General features: G+C 36.6%; 1 protein-coding gene across 10 annotated transcripts in view; it reads right to left on the reverse strand.

Annotated features, from left to right (window-relative positions):
* CSPP1 (centrosome and spindle pole associated protein 1) overlaps window positions 1-14,788 on the reverse strand; it is a 64,119-nt gene that overhangs the window by 3,559 nt on the left and 45,772 nt on the right. For all 10 annotated transcript variants that reach the window (XM_055704593.1, XM_055704592.1, XM_027811111.2 and 7 more), the window contains 9 exons: window positions 14,263-14,361; window positions 13,089-13,155; window positions 12,663-12,783; window positions 11,811-11,956; window positions 11,104-11,244; window positions 6,761-6,801; window positions 6,009-6,072; window positions 1,897-2,006; window positions 1,560-1,710 (listed from right to left, as the gene is read on the reverse strand). In XM_055704593.1, the coding sequence (XP_055560568.1) occupies window positions 1,560-1,710; window positions 1,897-2,006; window positions 6,009-6,072; window positions 6,761-6,801; window positions 11,104-11,244; window positions 11,811-11,956; window positions 12,663-12,783; window positions 13,089-13,155; window positions 14,263-14,361 (940 nt within the window). The remainder of the gene's footprint in view (window positions 1-1,559; window positions 1,711-1,896; window positions 2,007-6,008; window positions 6,073-6,760; window positions 6,802-11,103; window positions 11,245-11,810; window positions 11,957-12,662; window positions 12,784-13,088; window positions 13,156-14,262; window positions 14,362-14,788) is intronic.

Genomic DNA, 14,788 nt, shown 5'->3' on the forward strand with positions numbered 1-14,788 from the left:
GTTCCTTAGATACATATTTGACAGAGTTGCTTTCTCCCAGCAGTGTCTCTGAGGGTGGAGGACAAATAACAGTCCTAGCTGTTAGGAAAGCAAGAGGATGCCACAAGGGTTCTATCAAACTGCTAGGGAACAGGACTGAAAAACACTTGGCTTCGCCTTTTTTTTCTTCTTTTTTTTTTTTCTTTTTTTTTTTTTTTGGTAACGTCACAAAGTACAAGGAAGGAACAGGAGTGCAGGCAGCAGTGCAGCCCTAACGACCCCAAGTGGCACATATGCCAAGGATGAGTGACGGTCCCCATGTGTTCCAAAGAACAAGCTACAGACAGACACATAAATATATATACACACACAGATACGTAAAAATTAGATATCTAAAGGCTGAAGCCCTGCAGAACATAACAAACAGACGGCAAACAAAAAGTGTAGCTCACATGATATGAGGTAAAATTACAAAAGAGGTGAGATGGAACAAGGGCAGAGAAGTAGTAAAAGAAGTTCACATCGCAAAGATGTTTGGGTGGAGTAAAACTAGTAAAGCATTTGTTTAGATTATAGAATAAATTAATATGAACGGGTTTGGTTGTGGGTTTTTTAGTGACTTAAAAAAACCCCACAGTTAAACGGCTAAAACAAACACCAAAGAAAGGATGAAGTCTTGTAAGAGTACCCATAGCAACAGATTCAGAAAAACTGTCAGCATCTGTATTCTCATTAAGTTTGTAAGAAGGATACTGATACTGTAATTGCCTAGACAGCATAGCAACCGCCTCCTACAAAAAGGGAGACTTCAGACTCATATGAAAGAATCAATAGCACAAAGTGTATTAACTGGGTCATAATCCGTGTGAGAAATTAAAGGCCATTAATGGTGGCCATAATTAATACCTCATACACAAAGTGGATCTACATCAGGCAGGCAGGCAGCCTACAGAGAAGCTCTAAGGTAACTCCCAGAGTTCGATGTACGATATGGTCACAAGACACAGCTAATAAATTCAAGCGCGTGTATACTGAAAGAGGTATCAATATCAACCTCAAATATTGAATGACCATTTGTGTTAACAAAGCAACAGAAAATCCAAACTAACTAGGAACTGAAGTACTTTATACACAGTTTTTTGGCATACCTTCACCCTGGTCAGACCACAGACAGCCGATTCCTAGGTATGCCGATGAACTCACACAGGGACCCCATCAACATTAATCTGCTGGGAGTTCCATTTCTTTGCACTACATTTTCAGACGTGCAGCTGGATACCCACATCTTACTGCTAGCACTGGCACAGCGCAGTATTACATGTGGTAGAGACAGGACAAGTATGAGTGGCTGATCAGACAGGAATTAGGGGATCTTTTTCTACTACCTTCCTCTCAACTTACTCAGAAAAGCTATGTTTAAGTTTGCTGGGGAACCTCTTGCCCCAGCTACGGAGCCCTATAAATAATTCCTGTGTTTAAGCCAGTTGCTCACTGTTCCAACTACAGGCATTCTGTTAATATTTGTTCCTTTAATTAATTACTTAGTATTCACCGCATCATCTCTGCTAGACAGAGCATACCTAAACAAGCAGATTTCTGCTGGAGCTCAGTCAGTCTGTGCAATCGTTCTTCGTTCTTGCCTTTCAACTGATCGGCATCAAGGCTGATGTTCGAGTGCAAAGAAAAGCTGTCAGGCTGCAGCCATGGTGTCTGGCTGGGTGGAACATCCTCCTGCAGAAAATCCAAAAATGCACAAATCCATCAGTTAAACAGCATCCTTTTTAAATGGGCAAATAGCTACGTACATGTACACTCTCAGTATCTGTATCATCTAACCACTAAGGAGCCACAGGAACTGTCTGACATTAGATCTGTGGCCCACCTTCGTACTTAAGCCAATCCAGTTATCATACATACAGCACACTCCAAAGCTTGCTGCTTTATTCGTCTTCTCTGCCTTGCTGAAGGTGGAAGCTGTGGTGATAAATTCACTTCTCCCAAGTCAGTAAATGCTTCCCCATTAACCCCTGGAAAAACAGGTGAAATCAGTTTCAAAGAAATCAAAATACTAGAGTGTTCAAACTTGTTTATGTTTTGAAATGAGACAATATATTGTACTTTATTTAATCACAGGAATCAAAGGAATGTATTAATTAGGACACCTTGCATGAAGCCAGTGATAACCCAGATGCAGACAAAAGAACAAGGTACCACAACAGCAGCAAGGGATGAACTTCAAGCAAAGGCAAGGAATATTTTGAGATAACAAACAGATTTCTCTTACGTAGAGAACAAGGCATTTCACATCCTGCATATCCACCACCTACCTGACTTCACCATATCTTGTTTCTATCTAGTCCTTTCAAGAAAACGAGTACTCAAATGAGTACTTGAAAGAGAGAACACTGGGCAAATTGAAGACATAGAAAGATACAATCATGTCATAAATTATGTATGCAAATATGTTACATGGAATATTGAACATTAAATGGAATGATAATGTTACATGGAACATGATAATATAATCAATGCCTTAATCACATATCCTTAGGCATCTTAGGCTTTTAATGTAATAAAGTGTTAGAATCTTGTTTATAGAAAAATAAATAACTAAATAAATTTCTGATCATAGTGAGGGGCTGGTTTATGCCTTTGCCACTGCTTGATCTAGACAGTGGGCTGTTTTCTAGTTCAGTCCCTCTGCCACCTCCAAGAACAGAGCCTCCCAGAAAAAGAAAGGACTCAGCTTAACAAAACCAGTACAGAATCCATTACCACCAATTACTCTGTGTGCCAACAAAGTCACCTTTTGGAAAGGCTCTTACTCTAGTATGACAGTAAGTTAAAAAAAAAAAAAAAAAAAGATAAATGTGTGTAAATATATATATACACACACACACACAGAGTACTGAACTATTCTGCAGCATTTGTCTGAAATTAGGTAGTATGACACTAAAAACAAATCACAACTGTGGAAATAAGTTTTTTCATTTCCTAGCAATTTGAAAATATAATTTAATGATATATTTTGTATCATTTATGAGTTTCTAAAGATCTTAAAATGAAATATTAAATGTAACAAACAATAATTGTGGTTGAAAACTTAAATACTTTGGTTTGAAAAATAAATTTGATTGATATCAAAAAAGTTAAGAGAAACGAAAGGGTTTTTAAAAATCCTTTCATGTTGCCAGTTGGTTTTTCCTCAGAAATAAAAATTTTATTCCCCTCTCCTATTTTCCCTCCCCCAGTTTCATCGGTTTCTCATGTTCTCATCACAAATGTTTAAAGTAAAAAAAATAAATCTAAAAAATAAAAGTGTAATTTTCAAATGGTATATGGCTAACAATCCACGTATCAGAATCCTAGTAACAAGATCAGTTGAACTTCATTATATTCAAAATAGTGCTATTACTCAGAATACAAAAAATTGTTGTGAATTTATCACAACAAAGTACAAGCTAAAGAATAATTTATTTGTACCTTTAGTGTTTCATCAGTGCAAGATGCTACTTGTTCTTTAAGCATCTGTCACTCAGATACTGCTACACAGACATGCTTTCAAATCGCTGCATTAACACTAAGGAATTCTAGTGTTTCAAGTGAGGAAAAAAAAAAGTCTTTATTCCTAATTGCCTCGAATTTCTGAGTTCTAGGGGATAAAGACAAATCCATTTGTAATGCTGACATTATTACAAAATTGAGTGAGATTTTAAACCCATGTCAAAGAACCCCCACAAACAGAACAAAACAGAGGGCAGTGTTATGCTCTACTTATGAAATTAAAAACATTGTTACAATACACCACAAGTATTTCACAAGACACCCTCAGACAATGTGAGCAGCACAATTCACAGAGAAGGGAGCCCATAGATAATGAGAGCTTTTATTTTTCATTTCAAGGATGGAAGTCACTAGATTCATATTCAGAATGTTAATAGCCATTTATAAAGCCCAAACAATGTAAAGAGTAACAAAGTTTTAGTTCGTGCCTACAGCTCAGTATTGGGGAACATGTTTTTCACCATTGTCATAAACGATCCGGGGAAAAAAGAAAAAGAAAAGGGGATGAGTAGTATCATGAGTTAACTCCATCATCTCACTAAGCTGCAAGAATCAGCTGGATGGGGATAAGAAGGAAATAGAGAAAGAACTATAAATATCATGAACCTTGTGAAAGTGCTGAACAAAACCAAGGAGCACCTCATCACACTGGTGGCAGATTCAGAGCAGACGAAAGGAGATCATTCACAGAATACATTGAGTGGAAATCTAGAAACACAATACCGCTGATGGTAAACAGAGATTCAGAAATGCCGATCCCGATTCGTGAGAGATGTGTTAAAGACCCAGCTCATCAAGACTTATTAAATGCAAACACACAGCATTCGACTCAGGAAGCCTCCGTGCCACAAGGCGCTGGAGGCTGGCAGAGTACTCCGCAGTGCTGCTGCATGTCTGCCCGGCACCTTATGTTCTTCCCTATGCGCCTCTTCTGGCTGCTGTTAGAGACAGGATATTTGGCCAGATTCTAGACTGATGGACTCTCCTAAAGCATCCTTTCATCATTTGGACTGTAACTAACAAATTAGTCAGTAACTAACAAATTAGGACTGTAATTAACACATACAGTCTATAAAGAATATTCTGTTTTCTGAAAGTAATAAGGTATTCAGGATATGCCTGAATGTCATTAAATATGACAAACATTGTTGGATTATTCACATTATCGACCACGCTGTCATACAGGTCAGTAGGATCTGCTGAATGTTTTGGTGGTGGCGTGATTAGTCCTCTGCTCGGTTAGTATTTCCTAACCTGTAGAAGATGGTATTGCAGACTACCGACAGTACCAAATGCACTGAACGAGCCTGAATGCCCCGTCCTGTGCCCTTCCCCGTGCCAGGTTCTATCCTGTACTCCGGGACTTGCACGTTAACAGAGTAAGTTTGAATACACTTCAAATGAAAAACTTGCCTTTTGACCAAAGCCAGAGGCAAAAATCATCGGTATATAGAAACATACCTAGTTTCATTAAAAAGCACGTGCAGGGATCTACTGCATCTCCCTTACAGCAAAGAATAAAACCTTGTAAGATGATTTCCCATAGATGATTGAAGAGAATTTCAAGGTTCTGTAATGCCCGCTAATGGAATATAACACCTAGAGGCCTGAGCTGGTTGGTTTTTTTAAAAAAGAGAAGATATATTCTGGCCTTTTTATTTCTAGTGCCTGGAAACAAAACACATCTGAAACAGCACTTTTACCTACATGCATATAAAGGTTGAACAAAGAGATGTAAGACAATGCGAGACATAGACCTCTATACAAAAATCTTAAGAAAACTAAAAATCATTCTATTTCAGATGATTAAGAAACAAGAACATTTACAAGTTATGTGAAATGAAGTGAAACGAATGTGAACAGCAGAAAAGTGAGCAATTTAGAATCACTATTTTATACCCTTATAATCATACTTAAAATCAAGCACACTTGTAAAATGAAAGAATAAAAGTGAAAAGAATCCCTAGCTGCTCAACACTTTTGTTTTTCACTATGGACAGCTCCTAATTGTAAGCTGTGATTGCTAATAAATTGTGTTATTTGCTGCAGAACAATAGGAGAGCGTTGCATATTCTACCCTTGTTACAAACTAGCTGAACAAATACTAGCTTTTCTTTATCCAAAGCTGGGAAGATGTCAGAAAAACCTCCTTGACAAGGCTAACATCCCAGTCAGAGCACAATGAGCACAGAAAGACGCCTTCTCATGAAAAGATGTGAAGTGGTATAAGGCGAGTGAGCAGCATCAATAATTTTAGGTGTGACCTACACAAATTTGTTGCAGTACGACTCCATAAAGATCTGCATTTAAATTCAGAGGCATAATTTTCTAATACTTTACAACAATCACCATAGCTACACCCACTGCAACTTTTAAAACAGTAGTAGTCTTTTTAGAGATACATCCTTAGATTAAATGACATGTTTGTACACTCATAACATCATTAAGGGGAAGTATAAACTCACTGATAAAAGTGCTATCCGATTCCAACGGTGTATTTTTCAAGGACTGATGAGACTCACTCCTGAACTACAGAAGTGAAACAGAAGACATGCAAATTCAGATGCCTCAGTATCTTTCTGGAGCCAAATTATAATTAGTGTACACTAATTACCAAACTTCTGCAAAGCAAACAGCAGCTCTACAAAGGTTCTGTACTATTGCTTACTTTATGGCTATAAAAAAAGCTATATATTTTTAAATAACTCATGTTCCCTTTATGCATTAGGGGGGTTTTACTTTCCTGTAGTAATCCTATTTGCTAAAATCACCTACACATGGCAACTGTTGTGGCAATTGGTGTTACCACAAACATTTCCATCAATAAATACATCAATAAATACATTTGAGACAATGGATCTAATTATTGACTGTCATGTGCATCACTTAAGTCACCTGAATTCAGAGCAACTGCTTCTGGCTTGGCTTTTTCTACTAATTTCCACCACTAGTAGCAATCTATCATCATATGAATATAAAATAAGTACCAATGGACATAAAAAGAAGGGAATAAAAGAATCAAACTATTTATAGATATGAAGATAAACAACTTTTATATCAAGTTTAAAGAAGCCATTACTCATTGTATTGACAAGCAAGAGAAGTAAATAAACTTGCTGTCTTGCTATTTAAGCGTTAATTCCTTTCTCCAAGTCTGTGAGACAGTATTTCCTCACATTTGAAAACAGCAAAGTAAAACAAAAACTTTTATTCTTACCAGTCCCATGGTTTGTGGGTTACTGCCAGAAGCAAAATCATCTTCATCAATAAAAGCCACATAGACAAGGGACAAAAAAATAGCACTGACATATAAAGTTAATACTAAAACATATTAAAAGTTCTATTAGCATATTATTACAAAAATTAAGACTTATGTATTACTTCTTTAAAATTACACACATTGTAACTAATATTTTTAAAACATTTGAATGCAATGTTTATTTCAGTTTCCTTATGTCCATTTAAGTAGAGTCAGAGAAATCAAACAGAACATGGTAGTATATTTCTAAGAACACTGAGTATGTGCAGACCTTTCTTAAGGCTGCATTCATCAGTTCCTCCCAAAGAGCAGACATACTTTTCACACTAGAACTATATTATTGTCAATAATTAATTATATTAAATTTCATCTGAACTTCACAGCTAGGACACAAAAAAACCCCCAATAATCTCTCTAATTTATCAATTTTTGTTTAAATTTGCCGTGAACCAAGTAGAAAAAAGCTGTACCAAATTTCAGAAATCAGAGCGCCAAAACGGAATTATTTCTTCCATAATTAAGGATCACCTGAGCCATTATTTCCTGACCCCACTTTTTTTTGCCATTTTTTTTATCTATCAAGAACTAGACCAAGGGAGTCAGGAGTCTCATTAATATGTAGTGAAACTAAACATTTGTAAAAACTCATAGATACTAAAAAGGTATTTATTCTATATTCCAAGCATCTGCTTGCCAGGAATAGGTATGCTTGTGTAGCTAAACAGTCATATTTGTATCAACAGAACTCAAGACTAATGATGTTCTTCCCTAGGCGGGGCATCTCAACAACCAATTTGACTAGCAAGAAGGGAGCAGTGTCACAACAACTGTGTTAGATGAAATCTGTTCTCTTCGTTTCTGTCAGGGTGCAATAATCAGAGCAGGAGACAGCAGAAAGCCCCAAGAGTGAAGGTACACTCAACATGCTGAGCGCACTGCGTTTGCAGCTTTCAAAGAGATGTCGAGAGGTTTAACTAGACAGCAATAATTTCAGAGGAAAGTACTTGTCTAAGCATAAAACCGTCAACTCTGGAGAGCACAGAGAACCCCCTCCTGAAAGTTAAGCTACCAATGACCCCACGCAGGCTGGAAAGACAAAGCAGCAAAACCGAGGGTTTAAGTCTTCAAATAAAATATTTAATAAGATAGAGATGCAAGACATAAAAACTGTCTAGCAAACTTATTCAGCGTGTAGCTGATCTTGTCTAGCATCAAAAACCACAGCACACGGGCTGTCACTCCTCCTGGACTGACGATCAGCCCCTTCCCAAAAAGCAGAGCCTATCGCTGCAGTGGATCAACAGCAAACCTGCTCCTGTGCCTTTCCCTCCTATCCTCCAAAATAACAAGTCATCCAAAAGTCTGCAAAAGATCGCCTTATTTATAGGGACACAGCAAGCATTAAAAAAATTCAGGACCTTTAATAAATCATTAATTTCTCAGGCTATAGTTCCACTATTAGTCATCTTTTACATAAAGAGAAGAGAAAAAAAAAAGAAAGAAAAAGCTTATGAGAGGGAAACAGCATATAAAACATGTAAGGGAAAGAACACTTATATATAGTGTGGGAAAACAGGTGAGCCTTTCGCCTACAGTACAAAAACGCTTATTGCTTTAATTCATCTTTCACTCTGCCTTAAATCAGACAATAAAACCACTCATCTATTTTCAGTGAGAGGAAGATGATAAACTTGTCTCTAAGGAAAATAAACTGGAAATAGAGAGATACATGGCAACTAATTAATTCTCCTGCTTAATACACAGTGACAGACTATAAAGTTAAATGATGTTATAAAGCAGTAGGAGAAAGAAACAGAGAGGAAAAGCTCCTCAAAAATCCTCTATGAGCATCAGTGGAAAGTCATTTTAAAAATCGGCTGCTTGCCTACCAACCAATCTACGTTGTCCAAGGAAATGCCTCTTCAGGTTGTCGCCATGTAAGCCTGCATTATCCATTTAGCATTGGGACACATCTAAAATGACTGCTTGTCCTTAAAAATTAATGAAAAAGGCAAATTTGCTTTCTAGGTGGCAGAGGTTCTTCTCCAGACAACATGAAATTAAAACATTCTCAGGCTGACTTATTGAAAAATATCCTAACAATGGAAAAACAAAACCAAACCCCATAAATCTCAGTTGAAGCCAGTCAATTATTTTTCACTATTTCAGTCGATCTCACAAAGGGGAAGACTGAAGACAACCCTATACATTCCACTTAGACACTAAATGATACTCAACAACTTGTAATTAACACAGAAAGTGGTACAGACACACTTGTTTGCAACTACGATGTTATCCATAAGAAATATTGCACACATCGCTTCAACACCAGCACATCTGTCCAAGATGGAATAGGAATAATCTTTAACGCTCATCAGGGTACCAAACAAAACACCTGCAAGTTAACTGTCACCCTTCACACCTTGGTATCGATTTTATTAATCGTACTCACATATGGGTCTATTAACAGGCAATACAAACGAGCCTCAAAGCACAACCAGCGGTAAGAAGAGGCATTCAGTTTATGTAAAGCCGTATGGCAAGGTGTAACTATTTTCCTTTCAAATGCATTTGGGGTTTTTTATGTCAAACTTTCACCTCATCTCTAAGGCTAAAGAAGGTCTGAGCAATCTGAAATTGTGCTGGGTGTCTGTGGCAAGAAGGGGTTGCAGGGGTGGCCGCTGTGAGATGTCAGGAGCTGCACTGTGCCAAGCACAGCCAGCACCGCAGCAGACCCTCCACAGGACACAGCTGAGCCCATCAGCCAAGCTTGTAGTGCCTCTGTGAAAACATAGTAAGAAAGGGAAAAATGAAGCATGGCAGTGAGGAGAGTGGCCAAAGTATGAGAAGCAGCCCCGCAGACGCCAAGGTCGGAGAAGGAGGGGAAGGAGGTGCTCCATGTGCTGGAGCAGAGACTCCCCTGCAGCCTCTGGAAGAGACCATGGTAGAGCAGACTGAAAGGTGCAAGAAGACAGGAGCAGCAGAGAGAAACCACTGTGTACTGACTGTAATTCTGCCAGGGGGAATTACCGCCTGGCCTGACGCTGCTCACTGTATCATCGAAGGGACTGAGCGTAACCTGGTGTGGTACCAAGGAAGCAAAGCAGAGGTGTCAGGAGTAGAGGAGTGACACTGGGCACAGAGAAGGAGGCAGAAAAGGTGTGGGTTTGATGTCTTTTTGTTTCCCACTACTCAAAATCAGTAATTAAATATCTGAATTGACAATAATTAGGTTAATTTTACCCAAGTCAAGTCTGTTTTTCCCACAACAGCAATCGGTAAGCAATCTCCCTGGCTGTACTTCAGCCAACAAGCTTTATTCTTCCCATTGCCCCTACCATCTCACCAAGGGCCACAAGTGAGGGGACATGAGCAAGCGGCTGGATGGGAGTTTGGCTGCTAGCCAGGGCTAACCCACCACAGAAATAAAGTTACTTTCTCTTCAAAAATTTAATTAGGCCAGTCTGAATTATGGAGACAAACACGTTGTTGAGAAATTTGCATCTTGCACTCAAAATTGAGTTCATTTGTATAGGTGCAACTGTAACTTAGAAAGGCTGAAGCAACTCTCATGATATTTTTACATTGCATCTAAAGTAACAGGATATTGCTCTTTCACAACTGTTCATAAAAGCTATCTGAAGGAACATTACATGTGGAATTAAGTGCAGCATGCAAAAAAGGGGCATTGCATTTACTTTTCACTGCCTCTGCAATATGCAGCCAAAATGTTTTACTGTATTAAGATTATCTCTATTAAGTGATACAAGCAACATTTTCATTCTGGAACCTCAAAGTAGTTATGATATCTTACAATGTACTTCCTAAAGCAAAGCCTATTTACAGATACAGATTTTTGAAACTTTGAAATAGCCAACCCAAGACTATGGAAATAGAAGAAACCTATTCCATTAAACAGATCAAGATGAAGACACACACACTGGTTAAAATGCACAGTTCAAAGCCATCTACTTCCTCAGTGAGAACTGAAAAAATGCCACAAGGAACCTAGCTGCTAACACTTTTATCACAAATCAGCTGAAGTGTTTTACTGTTCTGTAGTTTTTTTTAAGAAACTAATCTTCTCTTGCATTTTTCTAAAGTATGAAGCACTAGTTGATTATTTTTTTTTATGCTTTACATTATGACAATTTCAGCGTTCCAGTGTTTTACTGTTTTGTACTGCAGCGCTGACATTGGACTTGAAAGAAGTAAAAGTACAGCTGGTGTTTTTTAATTCTTATCAAATACAAAACAAATTAAAAAATCATTGATGTTATCTCGGACCGTTCATTCCTTACCTTCTATTTCTCTCCTGATTCTCATTCTGTTAAGTTTCTTCTGCTGCTCCCTCAAGAGTGCCTGCTGCTGAATCTCTAGAGTCTGGTCATCTTTTGGAGGATCAGGATACATGTGCCTCAAGCCCATACGTGTTTCAGAATCTAGAGTAAGGATACGAAATTTAAATTTTTCCCTAAACCAACATTTCTGAAAAACATTTTTTAAGAACTAGTTACAGATGCAAAGTCATTAAAAATATAAAAATAATGGAGACAATGGCCAAAAGGATAAGCCACTTCAGCAACAATTTCACAGTTTTACTATTTTTATTTTTGTTAATATAAAAAAATGTATTTTCTGATAAAGGAGAAACAAAGTTACACAGAATCATAATTTGCTGGTGGTAAAAAATAAAATTCAGCCTACTTGTAGTAACATCATAACATTAAACACATAAGAAGTTTAAGCAGCAAGGACCAGAAGCTCAGGAAGTAACTCTTGAGTGATAACTCAGCTTTACAATGCCACAATCTGTGTGCACTTGTAGAAGCGGCTACACAAAAAGATCTACACACATACAAAATGCTGTCCACAGAGTATGTTGTATATGGGCCGTAGCTGAAAAAAGCCCCATTTCTATCTTTAAATCCTGGTTGGCGCAGAAGATGGAGGAAAAAAACAGAAGCTTCACTACGTTTTTTAATCAATAACAAGAAGATCTACTTGCCTTTATATTTAAGTTCATTAAATTCCCTGATATTTTGTATATTGACAGGATCTTGTGCCACCTTTGATGATGGTCGCCTTACTGGAGCCTGTATCCTACGTCTGGCCATCTCAAATATGTCCTTTGGATTCTTCTCTCTCCTCCCACTTGAAAAGTTTGTAAAAAAAGCAGAATATAATTTAACACTATAATATTAATGAGTTGGATGGAAATATAATACTGATAAAGCTCACATTTTATATCGATAAATAAAGCTATCAAAACAGGAAAACAAATCTGAAAGTAGTAACACGGCATGTTGTGTTACAAAAAACGATAACCTACTTAAAAAAAAACATTCATACTTCATGGAGTGGAACTAAGACTGATAATCTGATGAGTCTTTTCCAACTAATTGATATGAGTAACTAATACATTTTGGAAGTAAACCAAATTCTTTTTATACATAAAAAGGTTATGATTTTCAAAAAGAAAGTACTTCCACAGCAGTATGCTATTCATAAGCATATTCAGCAGCAGTAGTACTGCAGTTTACAGGCACAAATTGTGACCTAGGAAAAAGGCAGTAAGATAAAAATCCACCTTAGACATCTGTTTTGGACCATTCTCCAACACAAGAGTATTGCAACTTCCAATCTTACCAGTACAGGCATTCTTACACTAAACTTTAGTAAGATTCTTGGAAAAACTCCATACACAATAGAGGAAAAAAAAAAATTGTATATACAAGTTCTATCTTTATATTTTTACTTCATCTATGTATGTTAGCCAACTAATACTAGTTGCTAACACACAGTAGCTTTGATTTCCTGTGCAAAATCTAATTTTTAAAACTGAAGATTAAATTCTTACCGTGTAATTGGTACATCATCATCACTGGCCACATTTAGCAACTGTTCCTGCAGTCGCCTCCCTTCACTATGAAGCTGTTTCCTCATCTCTGATAATTCATTTAAAACATTCTTTCTTTCCTCTGGAATTTAACACAAATATTTTAAAAATACAAAGTGTCAGAGACACTTTTCTGCCTACCTCATACATGTAAGTTGGAAAAAAAGAAAGAGATAACGAAATGTTAATTAAAACAAGGATTACACAAACACAAGAATCATAGCATTTCATACACCACACGAATACACTGATAATACTAAGACAGAGAGAACATCCATGTAGAAATGTAAACTTTGTAAGGCTATTCCTTTGTAGGCAAGAAAGAGAAGTTACTGAGGACAACTACATTGTAATAGAAAGTGAGCTTGCAATAGAGACAACACCTACCAAGTGCACGCAACTCATTTCTTCTAGCAGGAACAGGTGGAGAAGGAACCCTTGGTTGTGGAAGATCCTAGTGATCATAATGAATACGAAATGTTAATACGTCGAAGGAAGAAAATATAGCAGACATAAGCACATTTTATTTCCTTATTTTATGTCCAATTTACATTAACTACCACCACTACGAGAAGACAGAATAGTAACCTTGCAGGTTGTTAATGCCTAAGGTTTTATTAAATTTGATCTTTAAATGTATAATCCAAATTACTTTGATAATACCTATAATGCACTATTCAGAGATCTAGACAAAGCTATACCAAGTTCTGCAAAGACAGAAAAAATCCTCCTCCAGAGAATTCTTAATATGTAGGGAAAACAATTTTAAAGAAGGCTTAAAGTCTTAAAACATTTTCTGAAACTGCACTATGAAGTATTTTGCCAAATTACCATTTTCACAGCAAGTTCATTTTCGAAGTATTTAGCCCTGTTCATAGAGACAGGTGGTAAAAAGAACGTTTCCAATAAAAAGTCAGAAGTATAGTCTGAGATTCAAATATCTTAGACAATTATTTAATCTACTCTTCACAGGAGAAATTTATTTTATTTAAAAAAAAAAAGTCCCAGGGAAGATTAAATTGAGAGAAAGTGAGTAAGAAGTGAGTGATCTTGAGACTATAACCACATTCGTGATGCAAAAAAGAAAACAAAGTGTATTAGGAGTTACAATCTTTTTATACCTTCAAAAAAATTACGATAAAACAGTAATGTCTGTAGCTAGAAATCAACATTAAACTTCATGCCCAAGCTAAGTTCTTCTCTACGTGAATGCAATGATTTGCTAGATTAGATGCAAATTTTCTTATCCTAAACCTTGAGGCCATTAGACCCTGGGTAAGGGTCTGGATGGAGTTTGTACACTCAAAAATGAGATACTGATCTCTACAGAAAATGTACATGCAGAAAGCAAATAGAAGTATCACACCCCAAAAAAAATTCTTCAATACTTTGAATACAATTGAATATTAAATTTCAGAGCTGTAAGACAGGATAATATAAAGACTGTCTCCAGTTATTTGTGGTATTCCAATAATAAATGGCAAACATTAAAAACCAAGTAGGATTTCATACATTATACTGTCTTAAATAAATCAGTAAATGTTTACTATAAAAATCATACTTGTGCATTGCAAGATATATGGCTCTCAGGAGAGGGAATTCTTTCTTCTTTTAATTTTTTCTGAAGGGCAGGAACGATGGGAGAAGGCTGCCTTGAAAACTGCAGGGAGGAAAAGCAAGATTAAAACTACATTCCTGTAGATACTGAATAAAGTATTATTTTGGAAGAGTTCTGTTAATATTCTTCATTTGACATAAAAATGCTTTATCTTATCTTAATAGCATAATTTCTGTATTTAATTTTATTTCAACTCTTAACCACATAAAATTATTGCAAAAATTATTTCACAGTATTTTAATTTCTACCTATAGTAATTTTAATATTTTTTTTCTAAAATGTAGGTTTTTAAGTTTATTGTTAAGATGCATATCTCTTTTTCCTCTAAACACATCCATTGTAACTGTCCATTTTAGAGAAATGACATGTAGAAATTTCTAGAAGAGAAAACATTTAATATTTTACTTAGATTTTGTCCATCAGAATTCTATGTGATGGCCAACTTACATCATACAGGTCAAAGGAAAAT

This window comes from Falco cherrug, chromosome 3, assembly GCF_023634085.1.
Source record: "Falco cherrug isolate bFalChe1 chromosome 3, bFalChe1.pri, whole genome shotgun sequence".
Lineage (NCBI taxonomy): Eukaryota > Metazoa > Chordata > Aves > Falconiformes > Falconidae > Falco > Falco cherrug.